Here is a 25,753-nt window from a genome sequence, read left to right as displayed (position 1 = left end):
AATCTTGATCTTACGGCTCATGTTAATCTGTTAGATCTTGTGTAAGTGAGAAATCCCATTAGTTACACTTATCCCATTTAGGATGGGGTATCCTTAGGGGCATCCCAGAGAGGGGACAAGCAGTGACATCCACAACATTGTCCTAGAGAACTTCACACTGCATTACATGAATTCCCTTAGGAACACTGGCTGTCCTATGCCCTGTTATTCACGTCCTTCTGACACAGTGCTCACCTCTGTAACTCACCTGCAGCCCTAAGAGCCACCGCTCACCACCACTTTTTGGTGTCTGTACCAACCCAACTAAATAACAACAAAGCCACAGGCAGATCACTGGATTTCAAGGCAAATGAACAAGAGAGATACACGCGCCACAGAGGCACAGATAAGACAAAAGTTGTGATTCAGACTTGCCAAGTCAGACATGCTTGGCTCTGTAACTGTTCACCACTTTGGTCAGTGCTAAAGGAGACAAATCCATCATGGCATAAGCCAGACTGGCTTGCTGGAGGCTGCTACCAAGGTGTTCAAGGTTGCCATCTCTCAGCAGTGGGATCATGTTCTTTCCCTGCCAAGAACTAATGACATATTTCATGAAGAGAAAGCCACAAAGCATTACAGGTTCTGATAGCGAAAACACACCTACTTCTGTTCTGCTACCCCATCTGGTCCTGTCCCACCCATCTTGTCCTCTGTGGAAATGAGACACATCATATCCTGTTTGGCATAGCTAAGAGTCAGCAAGTACAACATCGCTACAGTTGCTACAATCTGCAAAACCTGCACTCTCATCCAACACAGAGTAATATTGCCTGGCATTCATGAGGCATAGCCTGTCTTCCTGTTTTTGGAACTATAGACAGGATAAAAATGCTGACACAAGGCATACAAAACCATCAATAAAACAAATGTATCATCAAAGGAATTTCTGTTGTCTTTTCGACCTATCTCTTAGCTGTCATGAGCCTATTCTACACCTGATTTCCAGGTGCAGGGTACGAGTTAAAGTTGTTTCATCCAGCAAACAATATTACCTGGCACTGTCCTAAGGCAGCTTGTCAGCTTCAAGCATAAGATTCTCTTCCAGCTTAATCTCTGTTTTCTCACAACCAATTTTGGTGACCTAGTACAACTCTGAGCACAACAGAGGAGTTCTTACTTCTCATAACATGACCTAGTTTGCTGGAAAAGACCAGAGATGTGTATCCCATCTCTAATTACAGTACTGCTGGAGTGATTTGTAGCAGTATCTTGTGTGTACTCTCTGGCAGCCTGTCTCCCTCCCACTTTTATTCCAACTTCAGAATAACTTTTTTATGTTTCACTGTGTATGGACAAAGAAAGGAAAACAGATTTATTGGTGGGAAGATAAGTAGTCCCAAGATTTGAGTCATTTCAGTAGGTTATCATAAACCAAATACTCACTCGTCTGGTGTACTTACCTTTACTAATAGGGTAACCTGCATTAGCTACTCCATCATAATTGTGTTTCAGATTCCTAAACAAGAGGAAGGGTAATTTGCTTCATTGCTCTTTCACTGAGAGCATAGTATTTTGAATTACTTTTCATTTATTAGGGAAAAGAAGTGTGCATATAGATACTGGCATCAGAAGGTTTGGCATGGCAACAGCTCTGTGTCAGCTGTGATAGTCCAGAAAATGTTAATGGAAAGAAAAGTATCCTCACAGCTATTTCTAAGGGATCAAAAATGGAAACTATATAAGATTGTATACTGAAAATGGCAAAGCTGACACAAAGATGTTTGGAACAGATTCTAAAATAAGTAAGAACTGCTTATGATTTCTGGGCTTTAACCACAAATGAGAAAAACAAGGGATTCCTGTCATTAAAGGCCTGATAGCCTTGAAGAAAACAGGACAGAACATGTACCTTCAGCCTGGGAAGAGCTCCAGGTCTGGATGCACCTCCTTCTGTGCTCCAAGACTTGGGCTGCACATTCTAAGCCAGGAACATCAATGGAGTTTGGGGAGAAAAATGACTGTTGCTAACCATGTGGTGTTTCCATGGACACTTGTTTTTGCTCAGAAAAGTTATGTTCTAAGCAAGATAAAGTTTGCATTGTAGATTTTAGCATGTTTAAGGAATTTTCTGGTAACAAGTCTGCCACCACGGTTCAGTTGTCTCCCTCTGTCAGGGCTCCGCCCTGGCCAACCTGCCCACCCCAGCACCATGTACCCTCTTTGGTAGCACCAGGGCTCTGGGTCAGCTCAGGCCCGAGCTATTCAAACATTGAACTCATTCACAGCCTGATTCCCACAGTTCTGTCTTGCTGACTGGTTTTCCTGTATTTACTGGGGACCTATGTAGAAGGTATTGTCTATTGTCTTCTCTCCAGTCCTCTCCTTGACAGACCTTGGACCTACATTGTAGTCTTGTCTCCAGGTGTCTCTTGCTCCTCCTATCTGGACCCTGGATCTATTTTCATTCCTTGCCTTGCTGTGACTATCAGTATCACTGATCCAGTCCTGCTGAGATGCTGCAGGGTTGTTGGCATGGTCCCTCTCTGTGCTGTGGCCACGCTTGGCTCACAGCCTGCAGTCCCCTCCTGGTGCAGCCTGTCAGAGCTGAGAGCACTGATGGTCCTAACTGCCCCTGTCTGGTCTCCACTAAGACCTTCTCCCAGCCTGCACAAAACCCAGGACTGTGTCAGCCTGCAGGGCTATCAGTCCCTGCCCCAGCACCACCAAACTGAGGCTGGTCTGCCTCTGTCCTGACTGGCCATGGGTTGCCCTATGCCAGCCCTGACACCCAGGCTGCCATCCTGGCCCAGCCTTAGCCTGTCCCAATTCCCTGAGGAGGTGACAGTACCTTGGGCTGCCCCAAAAGCCACCAGCTGCCCAGCCCCTGGCTGGGCTGGTGGGATGGATTGGGCTGCCAGGCCCTGTTTGCTGCTCTAGGGCGATCCCTTGTGGCTACTGGTGCCTGGCCCTGAGGGAGCTGCTAGCCTTGCATTGCCATACTCCGGCTTCTTCTAGACAGCTCCTGCTCCTTCTGTTCAATTTTTCAAGAAGAGGCCCAGTGATGGGTAAACTAAGAGTGTATTTGTAAATCTACAGATAACCTCAGGCTAGGGAGGTCTCTGATCTCTGAATCAGAATGCAAATTCAGAATAGAAAAACACAGGTAGCTACATGTAATAAGACACACCCTGCATGGCAGAAATAGGGGACTATGTTGCAATTATTCAATTTTGTTTTGTATTTATAGACTTGTCTGGAATACTTTATCATCAATAAATAGAAAAGCAAGATTATTCACAGAATAGTAAGGACAATGGGATGTTTAGAAACATGACCTGTATTGAAGGAATGATAGAACACATTGGCTTAGTCAAGACTGCAAGTGTTTTAAGCTGTAAAAAAGAACAATAAGCAAGAGTTCTGATCACATCAGTTTTGAAAAGTGATGGTATTTAGCAGCTTAGAGTGACTGGCAACTTTTCAACCCTGTGGAATATTAATAAATGTTCCTCTTTTATATACTAAAACCAGTTAATGTATTAAAAGTATCACCAACAAGTGTACATCCACAATTATAAATATAATCCTAAGAATATAAGAATTTACATATAATATATATAAATATAATCCTAAGAACAGACATGCAAGATCCTGTATGTCCTGAGGCTAGAGATATCAAGTAATTTTTATCAATTAAAATGTCTTGTGCTCTGACTAAAATAAACAAATAGGAAAGAAAATCACTTTTAAATCACAGTATATTGCAGATTTTTTTTCCTGGTACTTTTTTAAAGACCCCTGCATGTCTCTATTAATTTAAACACAGCAAGAATTGACAAGCATATTTTTCCACTGTTACAGGCACTCCCTCTACTGACAGCCACAATTTCTTGCTCAGAATGTATCATCTCAGGCACTGCAAGGCTCCAAATTCCATGGTTTTTGTGGTGCTTTCTGAAAAAAAACCATTATTATCATCATCTGCCAGATTTGATGAGGCTTCTCACTTATCCATTCACTGCTTATATGGTTTATACACAAATCAGATAAACCACAACAGGTTCTAACAAAGAAGTAATTAGGTCTAATTGGTGTTCCACATAAATCACCACATATCAACAACCACATCTAGGAATATCTGCATGAGGAAATGTTTAAACTGGGAAAATAAATCACTAAAGAGTAGATTAAAATATTAGGTGGGGATTCTTTTCTGACTAATCCACGTGCTTCCATACTAGATGCTTGGAAGATATGCCAATTCCTACCTGTTTCTATTTCAGTATCGCAAATAATTTCTGGCCTGTCAGAAAAAAATACATTAGACACATTGCTTTGACACAGCATCATTCATCAAGTGTTTGAACAACTGTATGAAATAATTTTACTCTAGGTTTTTGAAGATTCATGTCCATATAAAAAAAAATTGTCTTCTATTTCAAGGTAATTTTTGGGTTTTATAGTTATGGGATATTGAGGAACTCTTGTGCTTTTCCTAACTTTAAGAAAAATCCGTGAAAACCTGTGATAATTGGAATACCCAGTTTGCTGAAGGATAAAGAGGAGGTACTGTTGTGTAAAGCCTTATAAACGCTGCCAATTCCTAGAGTGCTCAGAAAGAAGAGCAAGATGAAACTATCTCTTGGCCTTAAGCAATAGGTAAGAATGATGAGAGCTGTTTTCAGGCAGGAATATTTGTCTACAGAAAGAGTTACTGAATCACTGAGTCACAGAATCATTAAGATTGGAAGGGACCCTGGAAGACATCTGCCCAAGCCCCTGACCAAGCAGGGTCACCTAGAGCTGGTTCCCCACAGCTGTGTTCAAACAGCTTTGGATTATTCCAAGGATGTAGATCCACAACGTCTTTATGCAACCTGTGTCAGAGTCTGGTCACCCTTAAAACTGAAAAGAGTTTCCTGATGTCCAGATAGAAGGTCCTGTTCTGTTTGTGCCCATTGCCTCTTGCCTTGCCATTGGACACCATCATATCTACACTCTCCCTTCAAGTATTTACACACAATGATGAGATCCTCCAAGCCTTCTCTTCTCCAGGCTAGACAGCCCAGCTTTCTCAGCTTTTCCTCAATGGAGAGTTTAATTATCTTGGTGCTCCTCATTGTGTCAGTAGCTACCTCAGCATGTATGAGTGAATCCCAGAGCCTATGGACTTATGTCTCTGTATTTTTTTTCCCCTCAGGCTTACATTCCCTGTGCCTCTTCATCTAAAGTCAGCTTTCCAGCCATCTTTTACTTCATTCTGATCTGTCTGCATCTCTTGCATGGGCATCCAGGCTTAGAAATAACCTCTAGCAAAAATTAATTTACCCTCAAAATTCAGACTTCAGACAGATCTTGTACTTTTTTGACTTGGATATGGCACATATTTCCTTTAATAAGGAGACCAGCATATTCAATAGAAGAATTTGAGTGTTTATTACACCAATCATAAATAAAAAATTGCTTTTAAGGTCACCGACTTAGGTGACAATTCATCTACCATGCAGTGCTTCTCCTCTTTTATGCATTTATGCTAGTTGTTCATAAAAGAACTAATTTTCTGAGTGTGGAGGAAGGCCAATCCTCCAAAAGGCTTCTGCCTTGGAGATCTGCTCCTTAAGGTAAAACAAAGCTACTTAGTTATGGTGACTAAACTGTGGACCTCTTCCTGCTTCGGGACCCCATGTTATCTTCTTGTAAACTATTGGTCATTTTACCTCAGTCTTAAATCATTGGTCCTTTTCCCAATTCTCCCGTTCCCTATAAAAACCCCAGCTTTTGCCCAGTTCAGGGGATGTGACCATCACTGGCCCCCTTCACTGAAGCCTGCCAATAAAGGACTCTGTGGAACTCTACATGGCCTCCCGTCTCTCGTCCATGTGTCGGCTGGGGTAACCCATGAGCTGAGCTGAGCTGATCACTACAGAGCTGAAATCACATCTAAAAGAGCTGGTCACTTGAAGCCTCAGGCTGAGCTCATACAGGTTACCCCCGGCTGGAAACTGCAGCCATTCCTTGTGGGATCCCTATCTGGGAAGTCTGCAGCAGCAGCTGGGGGTGGGGCAGACCTCCAGAACCAGCCACCAACATCGGAGTACCATGAAAGATGAATCTGTAAGAGAGTTATTTATTTTGTGTTGTCTTTTTTTTTTTTTTTTTTTTGATAGCCTTGTGAAAGAAATAGCAAAACCATCTCCTGAAAGATATATGAATAATGACTTGTCATGGAGGACAAGTAATATAGCATGAAAAGGTATCACTAATGACAAATACAAGAATTAAAAAGAATTAAATCAAAGCTTAAAATAAAGAAATTATTTTCAAAGAAAGTTATATCCTTCTGGATTTTCTATCCTTAAGGTCTGTGTCAGATTCAATACACATTTATTTATATATATGCAGTAATGTAATAATATTACATTACTCAGAATAATATTTTTTTAAAATGTTTTAGCCAAGATCTATATTTGTATTATATATTTGTATTAGTCAAGGGGTACAAGAGTATTAATCATGCAGTACTAACCTGAAGTAGAAATACCATGCTGGCCTCTCTAAATGCAAGCACTGTCATGTTACTGTCTCAGCAGAGCATTTCAGATAACAGAATGCTTGGATATATGTTTTCAAATTCATCTAATAAAATAAAAGGGTTCTGTTCTTGTAAAGTTAAACTTCTTTATAATTATGTCTAGTATAGTGATTTGTAGTGCACAGTTAAATCATTTCTTATCATCCTCATTCCAAACTGAAAATGTTCTGTAGCAATCTTAAGGACACATTTTACTTCCTTACGACAAAAGCACACAAACGAACAAAAAAATCACAACACTGTTCAGCTTCAAAAAGAGAATTCCAGAAATATGATTCTGACAGCTGTAGTGGGTACATCAGTATAAACTACTAGGAAGAATAAAATTAATGTATGCATGCTCTTTAAAGGAAGAATCAGAACAGCTTTTTTGAAGGAGAGATGTTTCTTATATGTTTTGAAAGTCCTCTGAAAGTGTCAACAGTACTCTAGATACAGTTAAATTTTCAGTCTGCCTTTAGCACAGTCTTCAGCAAAGGCCCTTAAATGATGAAAAACCATAGAGTAGTGAAAAATCATTTTTTCACACACTCAGAAGTAAGCTTCCAGAGATCATTGCTAGGAGGTTGGGAAGGTACACAGGATTATATAAACTTAGGGTCTACAGGCCTGTGAACAGACACCAAAGGAAACAGCCATCTTACAAACGTGCTCTGACATGGCAAATGTAGACCCCAGAAGAAGCTACAGAGGGTTAGATCATAGTATGTAGCCAGGTTTGTGTGCTCTCTCTAAATATAACCTCCTGCTGTCCTTGATGAACACAGTATGCTGGGCCAAGTGACCCACCAGGGCAGTGGACACAGTGACAAATACATGCACACAAATCTTTCGTCTCTCCCTGCTCTAAAGGAAGTTGTAGTAACCTCTAATACATCCATGTACTCTGGAAGTCAAAATGCACAGGTACAAAGAACAGACTTTACTGAGCTGACAGGTAATTGCACTGGTAAATTAGCAAGCCTCATGAATATCCCATCACACTTACCTGTTCTTTCTTTCATTCTTCGAATTTTGAAGAGAACAGAAGACACCAGAAGTTGGCACCAAATATGTTGTACAAAACCCACAGAGCACTTGAAGTAATTTTTTACTTTATACCGATGTTCACCGTATCAACTGACTGTGAAAATATCAGTGAAATGCCACATTCTTCTCTGTTGAGAGTAGTGGGATCTGGATGGTTTGAATCTTTCTCATTAAAGATACACAAAATCCAGCATGTCCTGGTTCCAGTCAGGACAAGGTTTATTTTAGTAGTAACCAGAAGGGGGCATGGTCAGGACCCGAAGGTTATTTTATACCACCTGAGCAATTTGTCAGGTACAGGAGAAAGAGAATCTCTTCTGGGAAAAGGAGCTTCTTCCAGCTGAGGAAATGTGGTGGAAGGAGACATCTGGTATTGTCAATTATTGCAGGGTTATTTTCCATGGTTTGTTTCCCTTTTTTTTATATCCTATGTAATTAGTATTTTTTGCTGTTTCCAGTAAATGGTTCTTGTCTCAATGTGTGATCTTTATCTTCTGTGTCTCCAATTCTCTGCAGCCCTCCACGGGGGGTGGGGGTGGAAAGGGAGAGGGCAGTGAGGGAGCAGGTTTGGGTTTTTTCAGTAAGAATAATAAATTGGGGAATACAAATCCTAAACCATGACAGAAATCTTAGCATATATGCCTGCTTGCATGTTTTCTGTAGCAGTTTTTAGTATCTCAATTTTTATACCAAGCAAGCCTTAACTTGATGGGGATGAAAAAACTATGTCCTAATCATTGGCATAAGCTTTATTCCATATGCATATGTGAAAGAGAATATTTGTGCAATGCTGCAGCTGACAATGCAGCTGTGTGCAGACAGACCTTTGAAGCATCTGTTTGTTCTGCTACAAACTAGCAAGTGCTCTTTGCCGACTAGCTACTTTCTCAGTCGGTGCATGCATGGTTATGGTTAGCCCTGTCTTTAGAACCAGCGGCTGTGCCGCGTATGTCGGTCTCAGGCACTGGTATCAACTTCCACTTGAACACTGCATTAGCAGCAAATCAGATATGCTCACACTCAACACAGATGTAACTACACTTCTCATGTATGTACCAGTCACATCCAGGACATGTTATTTACCCCTGCATCATCTCTGTGCTGGTCTGAGAGACACTACTAGGGCAGGAAAAGGAATTTGCTCACAGATTAATTCTGTTGAGTCTGTGAAGTAGTAAATCCACTGCCAGGTGCAAAACTGAGAGAAAAGCCCTCAGCGAACTCAGGAAACTTCAGAGCCTTTCTCCCAGAAACCACCATAAGCAGAAGACTGACCAGAAGCCCTGACTCACGCCCTGCATTTAGACCTGCAAACACAACTTGACTATGCTGCAGTTTGCAAAGGAAAAGCCAGGACAATGACCATGTATTGAAGCTAGGGAAGACTTATCCACTATTCACTAATGCTTCAGTTCACAGTGGAATAAATTACATCCTTAGATGCCTGTACTGTGTGTGTCTCACCTGCCTTCAGCTCAGATGAGGTTAATGCCTCTTAAACATGACCACAAAGACCCAGGGGCCAGCAGCCACTGCCTGGACTACTGGTGAAAGCTGCCAGTGTGGGAGACCTGTCTTACACCTGATGTGCATCATAATCATATGGCATTCAAGCATGCCTGCTGCATTGAGGGCTCATGAAACAGTCCTGCAGCACAGGAATGAAGGTAGGCACTGTGGATTGCCAGCCGTGCCTTAATACTGTGCTCAAAGATCAATGGTCACAGCCTGGACTCGATCCCAGGGGTAATAGACAATGTGTATTAAAAACTCCAGCTCACTGCATTTACCTTTGGCTAGAGTGCTCACCTATAGGTGATTTGCAGCCAAATATTCCTGTGACTGTTGGCCTGTTGCAAGTTCTCCCCAAGTTTCAGAGGCCCAGGAGACATTTCCTGTAATTAGTCACAACACTCCTTATCCTTTTAGCTCTTCAAGGCCAGTCAGGGTAGCAGCGTGTAATATTTGGTCGCTTTTACTGCACACAAGGGTAATGGATACAACAGGGAGCTGGGAGACGCGTGGCTTAAAGAAACAAGGAAAGCCGAGAAACAGAAAGGGAGACGCCTCCTTGTAAGCAACAGCTGCTCTCCGTAGCTCACACGCCTTTTCCCAGCGCATCAGCCGTCTGCTCGAAATGGAGAAGACTTGCCGGCTTTACTAGGGCAGCCGCTCTTGTTTCTGCTTTTCACAGTCATTTAGCCGACACGTTTGTAAACACCAGTGTGTATTTTGTAAACATTCTGCGTTTCACAAAACAACTTTCACAAACAGCAGGTCTCTACCACCGCTGCCAGCAGCGCTCTCCGCAGGCCCAGCGGCCTCCCAGCAGGGCGGGGCCTGCCCGTCCCTCACTGCGCGGCCGCCGCAAAGCCTCTCGGGAGTTGAAGTTCCGCACGCTGCCTTTTCCGTGGCGGGCTCGTGGCTTGCGGACTCCCTGTCCCATGGATCGCTGCGGGGGCCCCCGCCCGACCCGCGGCCCCGGCGGCTGGCGGCAGGGCGGCTAGTTCAAGTTGCCATAGCGGCGAGGTGAGGCGGGCAGAAGGTGCCCGGACACGGGGCGGTCTCGCTTGGGAGCGCTGTGCGGTGAGGGTCAGGGGTGCGGGAAGGGCCGCGGCCAGGGCGGTGTGCGGGAGCGGCTGTCCGGCTTGGAGCGCCGCGGGAGGGCGGGCGCGGATGGGAGCGGCGGCGGCAGGCGCGGGGTGCGGCGGCCGCGGGGTTCCCCGGGACAGTCCGGAGGCCCTGCCCGGCGTGCCCGCCGGCGTTCTGGGTTCTGTTCTTGGTCCTGTCTGAGCCAAAGAACCAGGAGACTCTCAGAGATGGAGTCGGGTGTTAGTGGAGTTCCCTGCGTGCCCACCAGGAGGAGGATTTGCAGGGGGCATTGCTTGTTTATGAGCAGTGTGAAGGATCTGTTTTCTGTGTCGTGTGCCGGGAGCACGGTGTGACGAATTGATAATTAATTGTGGCACTGTTCCCTGAGGGCACCATGGTAAAATATCATCATATGGGATCACTCTCCGGTCTTTTTCCGGGCACAAATACAAGCGCCGAAGGAAAGGGCCTTTCGGGTGTCATGTTGTTCCTTTCTGGAACGACTGTAATTTTTTTAAAATTTTCTTTTGTTCGTGCTCATTCTTAGCTATAGGGCTTTAACCATTCCTTTAACACTAAGTTAGTTACCTAGTGATAGATTCGTCTGTGTGGAGCTGAACAAATAAAACACTTGAGGAATAATCAAGTTGTGTACACTGACTGTCTTTCGTTTACTTGAGCTGGAGAGTTTGACGTTGATATTGTCAGCTCTACTTCTTACCTGGCAGATCTCTTAAAAAGAGTCCTCAGTGAAGCTGAAATGCTCTGCTTCCTACAGGAAAGGAAAATACTGAGTATTGACGCTTTTCATCAATTCAACAAAGGTTATGATCTGTTTGGGTAGAATAAAAACCTGTAAGAGCCAAATAATTCTTACTGTCAAGTTGGCCATATGATCATGTGCTGAAATTAGTGTAGCTTTTTGGAAAAAGTGATAAGCTTTTTTTGTTTGTTTCATTGATAGGCAAATGTGCATATGGAGCATTCCTACAAATTTCTACTACTTTGTGATTTTTGTTTTTTTAATCTAAAGTGAATCTTGCACAGTTCCTTTAAAAAATGAGGATGTTGCTTTATGTGAAACAACTTCTTCACCTTAAAAGTATTTGTGGTTCCTTTTAGGTTGCTAATAAGAACAAAGAGGAATGTTTAACCATAAATAGTAAGTTTTCTTCAGACAAAATGTCCTCCTTATCCTGTGCTTTCTTTTATGTTTACCTTGATTACTGACCTTTCTTTTGTGCTTTGGCTAGTATATATCTCAATGAGCCCATTTTTCGACAGCTGAAAATAAACCCATTGACCTTTCCTGCTGTAAATCTTTGTTCCCTTTTTTCCTCCTGCCTTTGCTTTTCAGTAGTTGGGAACCTTATGGTTGGATTTGTATTTTGTATTTGTTTGTTGGGTTTTGTAGAGATGTTTTTTTACCAAATTTATTCCATGTTGTTATTTCTACCAGTGTTTTATTTATTTTATTTTTCTTTGTCTTTGAAAATATCCCGTAATTCCTGTTTCCCAGTGCTATGTCTTTATTCTTTTTCAGTCTCATTAAGACTTCATTGCAGCTGACTAGAGTGGGGCACTGGAATAACAAATTCTGATACTGTTAGTAAAAATGTGCTTTAGTGAAGTGAGATAAGAAGAGGAAAGATGAGGTAAATTCACCAGTTCAGAAAATATAAGGAAAAGTGATGTGCTTGAGCACAGACTGAGCATGCTGATTTGCTCTTTTTGGTGTTTGAAAGGTTTCTATGAAAGTCTGGGGGACACAAATTGTCAACCTTTTAAAAATTAAGTATAAGGACCTGGAAAAACATCAAGTTGCAATATAATATAATATAATATAATATAATATAACATCACACATCACACGCATCACAGGCATCACACCTCACATCACACACAGCATATCACATCACACACAACACAACATAACATATTTGAATTCATCCATTATTTCTTTTCGAAATTTCAGCTCTCATGGCTAGAAGAATGACATCTTTGCTATGACTTTTTTTTTGTTGTTGCTGTTGTTGACTACAGGAATTCAGGAATTTGTCAGTCTATTTCTTCTTTCACCAAGTCATCCCATGACCTTAAGGCAAACTGCTGCAGTGTGTAATAGTTGAAGAAAAAATTTTGATTTAACCTACCTTTTGAGGGTTGTTATTTTAATCAGTTATTATGTGACTTTACTATACTAGGCATTTCTGTCTCTAGTTTTTAGTAATTTCACTTGTCTGATGACTGTTGACCTATTTTTCCCTCTGTCTTGCCATCCTTGAGATTTAGCAATCCCCGTTCTGAAGACAGCTTAGTGAGTAGTGCGAGTTAAATGAGAGTGGTTCTGCACACCAAGATGGTTGATAAAACATTAATGTCTCCACTGTATGTTTTGGGGGGAGAATTTGCTTTGGGCCATGGTTTTATCGTGGGTACTGAACACTTGGAAGCAGTGAGAGTATATATTTTGATTTAATTTGCTCCTAAGAGGCTCTGCCTCCCGCATCTTGAGCGAGCTTTATAGTGTGAACAAAGGTAACAACTGAGGAGCAGTTTGAAGATCTGCTTCAAAAGTACATCCTGCTGACCCAAACCAGAAAGGCTAATGTAAGTGTAATCTGAGTTTATGAAGTTGCTTTGGGAATATTGTGCAAGACTGTTCAGTTGCAGGCAGGAATTAACAAACGTTACTTTTTCTGGTCTCCCTGCCTAGGCTTCAAGATACTCATGGCAGATTCATCCAGTGATTCAGACAACTTTCTTACGGGTCGAGTGGGAAGGCGGCCTTTGAGAGCATCCCACAACAGAGCTCAGAACTATGGTGCTGAAGAAGTTACAGAGAAGATCCATACTTTAGCAAGCACTTTGCAGGTTGTTTACAAAATACAGTTTTAAAGTATTTATAGATTGTGCATTTCTGTAACACAGGGTCAAATTTTCATTTCTAAAGTTGTGGAGTGTACTGTACAGATGGGAAACATTGCTTTCTGTGCAAACCAAAAAGGGTTTTGGGATATTGATCATACTGCTTTTGGGCTGAAATTGTGTGGCTTGTTGCACTTTTATACAGCTGCTATTTCAGACAGTAATAGAATGTTGTTAGTAACAGTGTTATGTGGGGGAATACTGTTTATAGTTAGCGAACTGAGTAAGTCCAAATCAGCTTTGTTATAGTCTCACAAGAGGCATTAAATTTTCTATCAGAAATTTTCAGTTTTGTCTTGGTTATCTTTGTACTGTGTAAAATTTCCAAGTCTCTGATAAATATGTAAGCAGTCAATTCCTTCAGGATAGAGCTTGCATTTTAAATATTTTCTTGATATGAAAAAGCTAGATTGTTTCTAACCTAGTTTTAGCTAGCTGAAAGTTTCTAGATGTGAGAAACATTATTTCTAAACTTGTAAGAGATACATACTGAGCAAGAAAATATGGAGGATGCAGAGGGAATATCTGAATTTGTTTTGCAAGTGGGAGGAGACATTTAGCTATCCTGACACCATTAGTGCTTGAGAATTTATTCCCATTCTTCTCTAGCTGACAGTTCTAAATATCTAGAGTCGGTGGGTGTATGTTTTATTACTTATTGTTTTGTCAGCAGTATTTTTTTTCCTTTTAATATATGAGAAGAGAAAAATCAATATAGAATGGTAACTTTAAACTTCAGAACTTGTTATCTGGAAAATAAACATCAATCTAGAAAAAAGATAATAAGTTAATAAGAATACAGTCTAACTATATTTTAAAAGAGATTTTTTGGTATTCTGATTCTGTCTAGCCTCTTTCTAGCTGCTCTTTTGAAATTCTGATTTTAAGATAATTGCTTTTTGTGGGCTGCTTTTTGGTAGATCTTCCATCTGATCCAGGTGTTTATCTGGTCAGAGAATACTCATACCTTACCTAGTGTGTTCACCTTCAAAAACTTGTTATTTCTCAGATAACTATTCTGTTCTGTAAGCAGGTAATATTAAGATTTTTGGATTAAAAAGGTTTTTCTACAGAATGTCTGAAACCTGAAAAACCTTTTTATTTGAAGCTGAGGCCTTACTGTTGTACCGAAATGATAGCATTTGGTTTTGTTTTTTTCTTTTCCTTAATTTTACCCCCTTCAGCCATGCTGTACTCCTTCACATTCTGGTTATTTGAACAGGATTATGAATGCTTAGACCCTTTAGAAAGCACGTGTGTTTTCAGTTTAATTTTAGAAAACAGTAAGAATAAAGACAACAGTAATGTTTGATTACAGGAGGTTTCTGTTTTGACTTTTTTTCTGAAACTTTTTTATTTAAGGATACCAACAGAAATCTAAGACATGTTGACCATTTGCTAGGACAATACAGAGAATACAACAAGGAACAAACCAAAGCAATAACAACTGTGAGCAACTTTGAGTTTATCTTAACTTCTTAGGTCTTTTCTATTAGTTGAATTCATAGCTGAAAACTCGGTATTAATGGACAGAATATATAAAGAGTTAAGTAGCTATAAACAGGAAATTTTAATATTTATTTGAGCAAACTAATAGTAATATGTTATATAATGGAATTCTGACAGGTTTTCTTGGCTCATTACTTTTCTGCTTTATAAGTGCCCATTAGATTATGTTATGGTAGTATGCCAAATACAAGATGTGTAGCTGAAATAGTGTTAGGGAACATGTTTCTTTTGCATCAAGAAGTGATAAGATAAAAGCTGAATTATAGCAGGGAATGGGATTGTGATCATACTGGTGTAGCGTTTTTCCTGTTATTCTACAACAGTTTCTTGATCTGTTGACCAGCTTGCTCTAAATTGCAGAAAGGATGAAAATTCTAAAATGAGTCTTCTGCAAGTTTGAAAACAGGTATCTTAGAGAAAGCAAAACAAATTAGTGCTTCTAGGCAAGGGAGGTTTACAATTTCATTACAAACAAGCTGCGGCAGGTGCTGCCTTGAAACAGATGCGTATGAAATATAGGAATATTTTACATGTGAAGGTAGAGAGATCGAAGAAGCAAATGTGTAGAAAAGAAAGCTTGTTTTCTTCAGAGAAGGAGATCCAACACTGTATAATTCTGCAGGAGTAAGGCATCAATTTAACCATTGTTTACAAGCTTCTCTTAGAAAAAGGAGAACTTTTAGAAGCTGATGTTTTGTGAATTGTCAAATAGAGGTGTGACAAAGTTAGTGGCTAAGGACCAAAGTTAAGAAATGCAATTATAATATGTAAGTTTGAAAAATGAAGAACTAATTTTTGAATATAGCTAGTTCTGTAGTCTTAAATTGTGAATGGCTTCCTTTTCCTTGAAGTGAAATAGGGGGTTTCTGTAAAGCTGCTTAGGGAAATTTGATAGCCATATATAAAATTGATTCCAGGTAGGGCTGGTGGAAAAATTCCTGTAAAAAATAATTTATTTGAAGTTATTTTCTGGATTTTGCAAGACTGTTAATCAGCATTGCTGGCAAATAGGTCTTATTTTGGTTGTAGTAGACAAACTTCTGAGTTTTCATGGTGGTGCACCACTGTTTTAAGAAACTTGATATTTGAAGCTGCCAGTGTTGGAAGCATTTTGCTATAATTACAGGAATGTGACATATGAGATATTAAAGAAAAGCTGTTGTTAATTCATAGCTGTACTTGGTTTAAAAATAGCTTTTATTCTCTTAATGACTTTTAAATAAATAATATTTAACGTGCCTTTTAAAAAACAAGTTTATGTTCATATTCCAATATATTATAACTTTTCTGCAGTTAAAAGAAACACTGGAGCAATCTATTGGTCAATTAAGGAGCCAGCGGCTAGCACGAAACTCTGGAATGAGAAGTGCATCTCTCTCAAGTTTATATCCCAGTGACCTGGATGTAGAAGGAACATCAGGTAAAATACTTAAAGGGCTTGAGTATGCTTGAATTATGTCATATAACTCTGTTATGTGAAGAGGAAATTAAGAAAAATGTGTAGAGATAGTCTTATGGAAAGTCATCACTGATCATCACTGCAAAGAAACTGAGTTCAGATATTTGGGAGACAATTGCATTATGAAGCTGTTTATGTGGGAAATTTTTCCAGCTTTCTGTTTCTGTTAGTATTTTCTGCTGATATCCCAAGAGATCTAAATGAAACTTTAATTCTTTCAGCTGAGAAAATTAATTTTCCACTGCATGAGTTGTAGGTACATACAAGTTAAAGCTAAATCCAAAAGATATTGCAGCTTCTGAAGCTTGCTTCACAGCAAGATGGGAATTTAAATTTTATGTGCATGAGATTATGGATGTTTGGAAACAGTGGAAAAGAAAAACCAGAAATTCTTAATGACCCACAAAAGAGTAGGTTTTTTTCCTTGTATGTCTCAGAAAATTAATTATATTTTGGGAAAAGGTATGTTTGGGAGGAGTATTCCTTTGAGAAGTATATTTAACATATTTTAGTAGAAACCTCTGAAAGTTTCATTCCTATGTAAAAGCTGTGAAATATAATAGTTTGAAGCTCTGATATATTCAACTGGAGGAAAAAGTGGTTGGTTGGGCAAACAAAATTTGAGGAAAAACTACTCCTTGGAGAAACAATTCTTCTTTCTGGAATACTTGTGTGTCATGGGTAAGAAATGTTTAAACTGAAGAAGAATCCTGAGAAGAGCTAAAAGTGTCATTTGCATGTTATGTAATTCAGTAGTTGTCTGTAATGTGACCTAGAAGGATATTGTCAGGATGAAATACACATTTTTCATGAAGCAAAATGAAAAATTTCCCATACAAAATTTTGTCTTCCAACTTATTTTTTTTTATCTCATATCTTCTATAGGCAACCGCCACTTCCTGCCCACTTCTCCTCTCAGGGATTATGGAGATTCACAGGGCAATAAACATCGAAGGTCTAGATCTGCAAGTGTTCGATTTGTCAATGAGGCAGATAATGTGGACCAGGTACTGAGCACTGATGGGAGTGGCTGGTCCAAATAGGAAATATGTGGTCACCAGACTCCTTGCTTTTACATTAAATGAAGTGATTCTGAAGGTGCATCTGAGGATGTTTCAGCTATGATTTGTGTTCAGTGTTTTCAGCTATGATTTGTGTTACCTGTTTTTTTCCTCAGGCAGCCACTTCTGTGTGTCATGAAGTTTCATGCAAATCATTATAGAGAAAAAGATTCAGATTGTAGTGATATCAAAAGTAAAATATGAAAATTATCTCCCTACTTTTTTGGCTGTGTTATGACACAAAAATAATCTCTGAATATCCTGTTTAGTCTGGAGAAGACTGAGAAGGGATCTCAGTAATGCATATTAATATCTCTAACATATTAGAGTGTTCAACAGGATGGTGCCAGACTGTTCAGTGGTGCCCAGTGACAGGACAGGGACCAGCGGCCCTAAACTAAAACACAAGAAGTTCCACTTCAGTGTGAGGAAAAAACTTTGAGTGTGGCAGAGCAATGGCACAGGCTGCCCAGGAGGTTATGGAATCCCCCTGTCTAGAGACATTCAGAACCCACCTGGACAAGTTCCTGTGTCACCTTTTCTAGGTGACTCTGCCTTGGCACAGGGTTTGGATGGCATTATCTTCAGAGGTCCCTTCCAGCCAATTAGCATCCACCTTCATGCTGAAGTTCAGTGAGGCTGTGAAGTGGATTATTCTGCTTTAGTTAATGGTGTAGGGTTTAGTGCTTTTGCTTTTATTTCAGTGTAGCTTGGATTGATTTTGAACCAGATAGTTCTTCATCTTAGTTCTTGGTCTGACCTGTGAGTAGAATGACTTGAGCCTGTATTTCAGGTAGATGATGGGAGGAGGAGAGGATGTGTGTGCCACAGGTAATTTTCATATCCCGTAACTTGTATCTGCTTGCAGGCTTTGTAAAAAATAAATTAATTACCTTAATGGATAAGATTATAGTGTTTCTGTTATTCGATAGGTAGAGAGGAGATTTTACTACCTGTTTTTGCTTTTTCAGACAGGGTGGCTAGACTTGCTTGAGGGAATCTGTGTAGACTGATATTAAAGAAGCTGATTGTAAGGTATTCATATTGACTTTTTAAATCAGTGTCAGCTTCCATATAATTTTAAACTTAACTACAACAAGTTTTCTCAGCTGACTTTTTGGGAAGCTGTAGAAATTCTAGACTTTTGTTTGACTCCGTTTCATTGTCTTTTCAATCTAGTTCTTCCATCCTTCCCTCCCAAGCTAAGTCTAGAAAACAATCTTTGGAAAGAAAAAATGTTATGTGGAAATCTTTCCTCCCAGCAATCTAAAATCCTTAGGACTACTTTAGATTATTTCTAGATATTTGATAAATATCTTGGAAATTTTATTCAAGGGAGTTCCTGCAATGCATACAAAGTTCTTCATATTAAATAACTATGTGGGCAAATAGCTTTTTTTTGTAGTGTTGATGATAACTGTTGGTTTATTCCACATTCTTGCTTTTCAGTGAGTGAATATGGCTTTTTTCTTTTCATTAACTGTTTTGTAAGAAGAGTATAGAGCTTTGAGGAATGACGAACTGGAATGATTACAGGTAGAAATTAGGCCTGAGATAAAGCAGTTCTGTTTATCTAAAGCTGTGGCTTTTTTTTCTGTAACCACTGTCTCTTTATTCCTATTCTGACTTTTACTAGCTGAAGTAATTTTTCAGCAAATGGTCTTTTAACACATTTAAGTCTCTCTCCTTCTCAGCAGATACATTTTGAAAATATGATGTGTTATTTCTAAGTCTCTCAGGTCAGGTTGAAATTTCTGGTTAATCACACAGGGGAGGTAGTAGTGCCTGTATCTGAATGTTGAGGGCAGTCAGCTTGGTTGTGGAAGGTTTAAATCTAGGACACAGAACAAAAGAATATTATATATTAGGGTTTTTCATAACAATAATCCTGGCCATGGAATTGCTGACAGCAGTCGGTTGCATTAGGATGGATTAACTTTCACTTTTTATCCCATGAAGAATGAATGACCTGTTCATTTTTTTATTTGCTCCCTAAACTCTGATGATAAGTTGCGAGTCTGCTGAATGGGGAAAATGGGAGGTTTTACAGAGGAAAGTAGATGTGTGTTTTTGTTTTTTGTTTTTTTTTCCCAAGGTCTGAAAAAAGAGTATGTAAAGTCTTGGGCAAGGCAAAATACCTTTTCTTGATAGTTCATGAATACATTATGCTGTTCTGCTTGTTTTGTTTCACGTTCCTATGTAATCTATTGATGGAAGCATATATAGCTGGGCACCATGCTATATATGTTTTACCATTGTTTTACCATACTAGTATTAATTAACATGAAATGTCTTTTTGGAACATGTTCAAATGTTTCAGTTTGCTTTGCATTAGATTAAAGAGGTGGTATAGTGTCTAAACTCTGAACTACAGAAGAAAAAAAAACATAGGAAACTTGGTTTAGCAAGTAAAGTACTGAAAGTTAAACTACACTGAGGAAGTATTGTGAAGGGTGGATTGAAATAGAAGTTCACAGGCCTTTTCCAGGATCAACTGGATGTTCATAGTGTTTTATTTTTTTTTAGGTTATTTTTATCTGCTTTGTTTTTTAAAATGTGTATATGTGTAGATATGTATTTTTGGAATATCACAGAAAAAATGAGTTCCTGAGCCTTGGCTTAATTTGTGTACTTTTATTTACAGCTGCATTCTTTCCACCAGTCTCTTCGAGATCTCAGCAGTGAACAAGTTCGCCTGGGAGATGACATCAGTCGTGAGCTTTCAAGAAGAAATCGGTATAAACAGGATATAACTCCATGTGAAGAACAGTGTGGAAAAAATTATTTAACTTTTTTATTTAAAAAAATAATTCTGGGGAGAATGAGGGGTTGTGCAACACGTAGATTAAAGCAGGATTATAAACTGCTTGTTTTATATCATCTTCTGAAGTATTTATAAATGTAAATAACACCTACCAGTTCCAATTTGTATAATATATAGGGCTTTCCTCATCTTTTTTTAATACATGTATAAAATGACAAGGACTAGGGAATTTCTTTTTATTGCAGCTTTGCTCCTAGTTTGTCCTTGTTACTGGAGTCCCTTCACAGCAAACTTTCCTGCAGGCCATAATGTATATACTTTCTCAACATGTGATGCTTTATTCAAGAGCAATAACAGGAATTAGACTGTTAATTCCTAGTAAGAAACTACTGTTCAAAAGGAGTATGTAGATATGTCCATAATTTTGTACTTATTGATCTGATACCTAGCTGATACTTAGATAGTTTGTTTCTTCATGTGAGGAATGGGAATGATTTTTATAATGAATTTTCCACTTGGAACTTGCTTCTAATTATGCTATAAATTATTATGTATAGGCTATGATCTGTTATGAATAGGCTGTAGAACAAATTGAAGTAGCAAAAATTCTGGGGGGTTGCTGTTTAAAGTTATCATTGTTATTAGCTTTTGCACTGTAGAATATTGTCTTGTATTTTTCTATGAAGGACTGATGCTGAATTAAGAAAGACTTTAGAAGAATTGTCTGAAAAGCTCACTGAGTCCCAAAGACAAGAAACGGTGAGTGTGACTAACATGAAAAGGATTATTTATAACTAGTATTCTAAGCAAGATGTGGGCTTCTAGTTTAACATGTGTGTTGGTAATTGGTATCAATTGGTATCACATACTGATAGGTATATCTGAACATGGTCTTATTTGGACTACTATAGGTTGTTGAAATGTTACTTTCAATAATGAAATCAACAAGACAAGTTTTATATTTCAGGTGCTTGTTTTAAGTACAAGTGTTTTACAGGTGTGTGTATTGTGAATTTTTCTGTTTCAAAATTCATGGCCTTGGAGAAAGATGTTTTGTAACTTAGGACATTGATTTCAATGCTGTTCTAATTGTTGAAGGTACCTTTGTAAAGATACAAACTTTCCCATATTATGTTTCTTCTTCCTCTGTTCCTCCCTCCCTGTCCTTTTCAATCCTTATCATCTGTGTAGCAAAATGGAAGGAGTCTCTTTGGGCTGCACTCCTCTCTGAAGGCTTCCTGACAAAATGTAACAGAGGAGGCAGGACAGCCATGACATTCTTTTTCTGTCTCCTGTGTCTGCTGGAAGCAGACTAACTGCAGTCTGTGTTACTTAAATCTAAAAGAGATCTGCTATTGAGATCAAAGTCAAACAGCATATTGCTGTAGGACAAGAGAAGCTGAGAATGACCCCAATAATTAGTAGGTGAGAATCCTGTAGGTAGTTCTTGACACATAAGACTTGAGTGTATGCTTTGTGTACACATTTACTGTGATATTAGTAGCAAAGCTGACTTTTCAGAGCAAGTGCATATTTTCCCATAGGTAATTCATCTTGCTCTAAAATTGCATGAATTGGTCCTAAGTACTCTGTCAAGGGTTGTAGTGATGTGTTTGTCACTGATAACAATACTGTTGGCATGGACCACTTGGTACCAGCAGACTCATTAAATGTACTTATGTAAATTCCTGACTCTAGATTAAGTTGGACAGTGATTTGAGAGACACTATCTGTACCAGTTATGTCTTTAATATGATAGGGTCCATCAGGGAAAGAAGACTTGCTTTGTCAGCCTTTGTAGAAAACTATGAAGGGGTTGTCTTTGTTAGAACGTTAATTTTGATTTCTCCTAGTAGTCTGGTAGGATAAAGTAAGTTTATCTGATAAAGAATTCTTAATACTTGTAAAACTTGCAAAATGTTTTTCTTGTAGCAGACTTCTCAGTATACTTATTTTTTTTTGTTCTCTTTCATGTACCAGGAAATTAGCAAACTCAGTTTTAACCGAGGTTGTTATCAAGAAAATAGCTGCTATAGCTGGCTACATGACAACTGTTCAGTGCTTTTGTGTGAGAGGAACAAACCTTCCTCAATCCTCTGGAATGGAGGCATCCACTGTCTCTTCATTAATGAAAGAAATAACTAGTTCTTTGACTTCCTGCTGTAGGGTTTCAAGATGTAAAATCGAAGGTTACAACTTTTGACCTGAGAGAAGCAAAAAATGAGAGAAGTTAAGTATAGCAAGGGAGTCTTCGGTAGTTTGTTAATGGTAAGGGTAATATCAGAAGAGTAAATCCCTTAGTTGGGAGGGAAAGTTATAATGCAAAAAGGCTATGAAAACTGAAATATTTACTGATATTCTTTCAGTGAGGGCACAAATGCTGCAGTAAACTGCCGTGAGATGATTTTTATGGGTAGGACTAGTAAAAATTCACCTGGAATATTTTGCTTATTGCTGATTACTGACTTTATGAAGAACATCGGCCAAATGGAAGGAAGAGTGGAAAGAGGAGAGGGGAAAAAAAGAAAGGGAAAAAATAAAAAGGGCTGCTAATTCAAAGACTTTCTTGAAAAGATAAAAGAATTGCTGTGGTTCAGTTTGCAGAAGAAACAGGTCACTAGGGAAGATCTAGCCATGTATGGTGAATGGCCAAGAAGTGGAAGATTAGCATGCAATATTACCACAGAAAGTCATCTAATGATAATTCTGTACAATAGAAGTCTAATCACCTGTGGGTTAGGAGCTTCTTGGTCTGGAAATGATCTGTATGCTTTCTGTACTGAGTAATAATACCTCTGCAGATTAATTTTTTGGAACTTGTCCCGTGTTTGTTATAACTTGCATGTCTTTATGATCTTGTCTTATAGCAAGGGGTTCTCCAAATAGATTGTTGTGAGAGGAGCTGCCACTTTTTTTGTGATCTGTTTTTTTGGGGTTATTTTGGTTATTCTGTGTATATGTGTTTTGTCTTGGGTTTTTTGTTAGTTGTTGTAGGTTTGGTTGTTGGTTGTTTTTTAAACCTAACTTTGTTTGATTGGTTTTTAAATCTAACTAACTTGGGAGGTTGGTCAGTTTCTTCTGAGGCTTTTCAGAGATTTACTTTCGGGGCCGAAAAATTCTTACTTAATGCACTATTGTGTCCAGCCAATTCCACAGCACTTAAAAAGTCTGATGGTAGCAACATTGTGCACTGCTGCTTTACCAGTGCTCTGATCCTAAGTGTGGATCCTTTGCCCTAGTTCAAAGCCTAGTGATCTCCTATTACCTGATGAGGCTGTCAGAATCAGTGAGATGAGGTAAATGCAAAAGAGAGGAATTTAGTATGGATGTTAAGAATAAAAGTAAGTCACATGGTATACATAGCAAAGCATGAGATTAGACTGCATGTAGAAACTGGGGTCTGTTATTATAGATATTTGACATCCTTTATGTGTATGCATTTAGGAATACTTATGAAGAGGTTGCTTAATTCAGAATTGATTGTCATTGGTGAAAGTGAGTTGGGTAAGACGAAATACTTTTTTTCTCAAAACTTCCTTATGCAAAGTTGTGCAGGAACTTTTGTCTTTAGTGCCTTTATGACTTCACTTGGGAGTGTTTATCACCTCGAGCATTGCCATCCTTGTATGTATATTCTGCTGTATGATTCTTGGCAATAAATTGTCAACTTGAAATCTTGATAATGTCACAGGATAAGCTTATGGTAGAAACATTCTTTTCAGTGTGTTCAGCATTCAGTGTCCTTAAGTCTTTATTTTTTTAGAGATGTGTGTCTAAATTCTTGCAGTTTGGTATATTTGGGGCTGTTTGAAAATTGCCTGTATGTAGATGTGTGATGATAGTCACTACAGTTCTTCTGCGTCACTAGTTCAGAATTTATTTTTATTAGATTTTTTGATTCTTAGAGCCTTTTTGATGTTGAATTTGAATACTTTAAAATTCACACAACACAATCAAAGCACACCATTTTTCCTGTAAAGAGAGCTTTTCCATCCCAATATAAAAACCAGATGACATCAAAGGTGGTCATCAGACACAGCTGGATGCCTGTTTCAGGTCAAGCACTCTCCATGGCCTTGTACTTGAGAATGTGCAGTTTTGCTAAAAAGCCTTTCTGGTTCTAGAACTCTCTATATCAAAATCTCTTTCGTAGCTAGACATTTTACGAGTTTCCTTTGTTCTTGAAAAGGGTTTGGATGTTCACTAGACAGACATATAAGCAATTGAAAGAATATTTACTTCCTTTATGGTTATATGAGATAGCCCTCTTGGATATTTTGTTGCAATTGATTGGCTAGAAGCACAGCCCAAATAGCACAAGATGCTGATCTTTATACATGAAAAGCAACTTCATCAGAGCACAGTTTAGTTAAAATTAAGTAAACGTGTAATTGAGATGGTGCTGTTATAAAAAGACAGTAGACTTTCTCTGGAAAAGGATAGCAATGTCAAGTGAAATGGGTCTTACATGGAGTTACTGTGGTTATATCTTAAGAGGGCCAGGATTATTTTCTATTAAACTGTCCCTCAGAAAATCTGGTATAAGGAGTTTTGGTACTGCACAGGTGACTTGTAGAAGTTATAACACATATTATCATTTGTCATGATATTTAACAATATTTAAAGTTATATCTCTGAAAAAATTTTGCTCTTTTTTTTTTAATTTATTTTAATACTCATATTTCAAGTATGCATTGATGATAAAATGGGTTGTAACAAGAACATCAGCAAAAATCTGTTGAAATAGATTTCTGTTAGCAGGACTTTTGCACTAGAAATAACAGTGGAAAGCTGAAAAGCAGGGCAGAAATTCAATAAGTAGGATGGTACTTTTTGTACAGTAAGCATCCAGCACCTTCCACAAGATTATATTTAGCTGCATGACTTAAATGTCACCCTAGTTTTAAAAAGGGCATTCTCATATTTGTGTTCAATTGCAGGGGAGGGGAGGAATTTTTTGATAGCTTAAGCTGTTTTCATAGATTTTGCTGCTACCTGAAAGCTGTATGTGGAGACACAGCTCTAGTGTCATCATTATTATTCACAGATAGTTTATGCTGCTAAAAATGCATGCTTGAAATCACACTCTAACATGTTCTGAACACAGCAATCTAGCGCTAGTATTTCATGTCGTTGTGTAGAGCCTCCATACTCTTTGTACTATTCTTTGGTGAATATTCACTTGTCTACGCTAAGATTTTTGATAACATTCAGAGGTCAAGATACACACTTATATGGTAGAAATGTCCTGAGTCATGGTCATTAGCAAGACAGAGGAAGACAAGTATGTTTTCAAATGTACTCTGCATTTACTAATTAATAAATTAACACTTAACTGCTTATAATTTTTTTTAATCCATACTGTTGTATGCCACAGGCTCTGTGACAATTTGAGGAAGGGCAGAGAGGTTACAAAAACAGGGAACATAATTCTGTGGGAGATTAAAACCTTGCTGAAGTGCCAAGTTGTCACCAATACCATACCAATATACAAAGTATGGGAAACAAATAGGAGTTTGAAGTTGCATCAAAATGTTTGGTGGTTTGTGTTGATTGTGGGGTTTTTTTTTGTTTGTTTGTTAAAGATGATTATGTCTGTAACAGAAATTTCCATGACAAATATAATAATATATAATCAATCTTTTTTAGTACCTTGTTAGAAATAACACAACAATTATATTCTGGAGTGAATTGAAGAAAGTCAGAGGCAAGGCAAATCAGCTCATGAAGTTCCTTTCTTACTTGTTCTGAGTTAGTGATAATCTGTAGTGAAATCTGAACTTTGCAGGAGCCTAAAGCCTGTCTAGTGCTGCCTCGTGTCATGCTGTCTGCTGTGC

The 25,753-nt window shown here is 38.8% G+C and overlaps 1 protein-coding gene across 21 annotated transcripts in view; it reads left to right on the top strand.

The window, feature by feature from the left end:
* Positions 1-9,995: 9,995 nt before the first annotated feature.
* CEP128 (centrosomal protein 128) overlaps positions 9,996-25,753 on the top strand; it is a 210,430-nt gene continuing 194,672 nt past the window's right edge. For 8 of the 21 annotated variants that reach the window (XR_015288185.1, XR_015288180.1, XR_015288184.1 and 5 more), the window contains exons 1-8: positions 9,996-10,132; positions 11,318-11,357; positions 12,912-13,069; positions 14,486-14,572; positions 15,926-16,052; positions 16,977-17,098; positions 19,797-19,888; positions 20,603-20,675. Coding sequence is in view for 9 of the 21 variants with exons in the window: in XM_086893505.1 (XP_086749631.1) it covers positions 12,926-13,069; positions 14,486-14,572; positions 15,926-16,052; positions 16,977-17,098; positions 19,797-19,888; positions 20,603-20,675 (645 nt within the window). In the remaining 12 variants the exon portion in view is untranslated. Of the gene's footprint in view, positions 10,190-11,317; positions 11,358-11,738; positions 11,851-12,286; positions 12,806-12,911; positions 13,070-14,485; positions 14,573-15,925; positions 16,053-16,976; positions 17,099-19,796; positions 19,889-20,602; positions 20,676-25,753 lie in introns of those variants that run through there. The other 13 variants (XR_015288181.1, XR_015288183.1, XM_086893514.1 and 10 more) reach the window with 9 other exon arrangements.

The sequence above is a fragment of the Cyanistes caeruleus genome, chromosome 6 (assembly GCF_971803275.1).
Source record: "Cyanistes caeruleus chromosome 6, bCyaCae1.hap1.1, whole genome shotgun sequence".
NCBI lineage: Eukaryota > Metazoa > Chordata > Aves > Passeriformes > Paridae > Cyanistes > Cyanistes caeruleus.
This window is presented reverse-complemented; position numbering and strand designations above follow the sequence as displayed.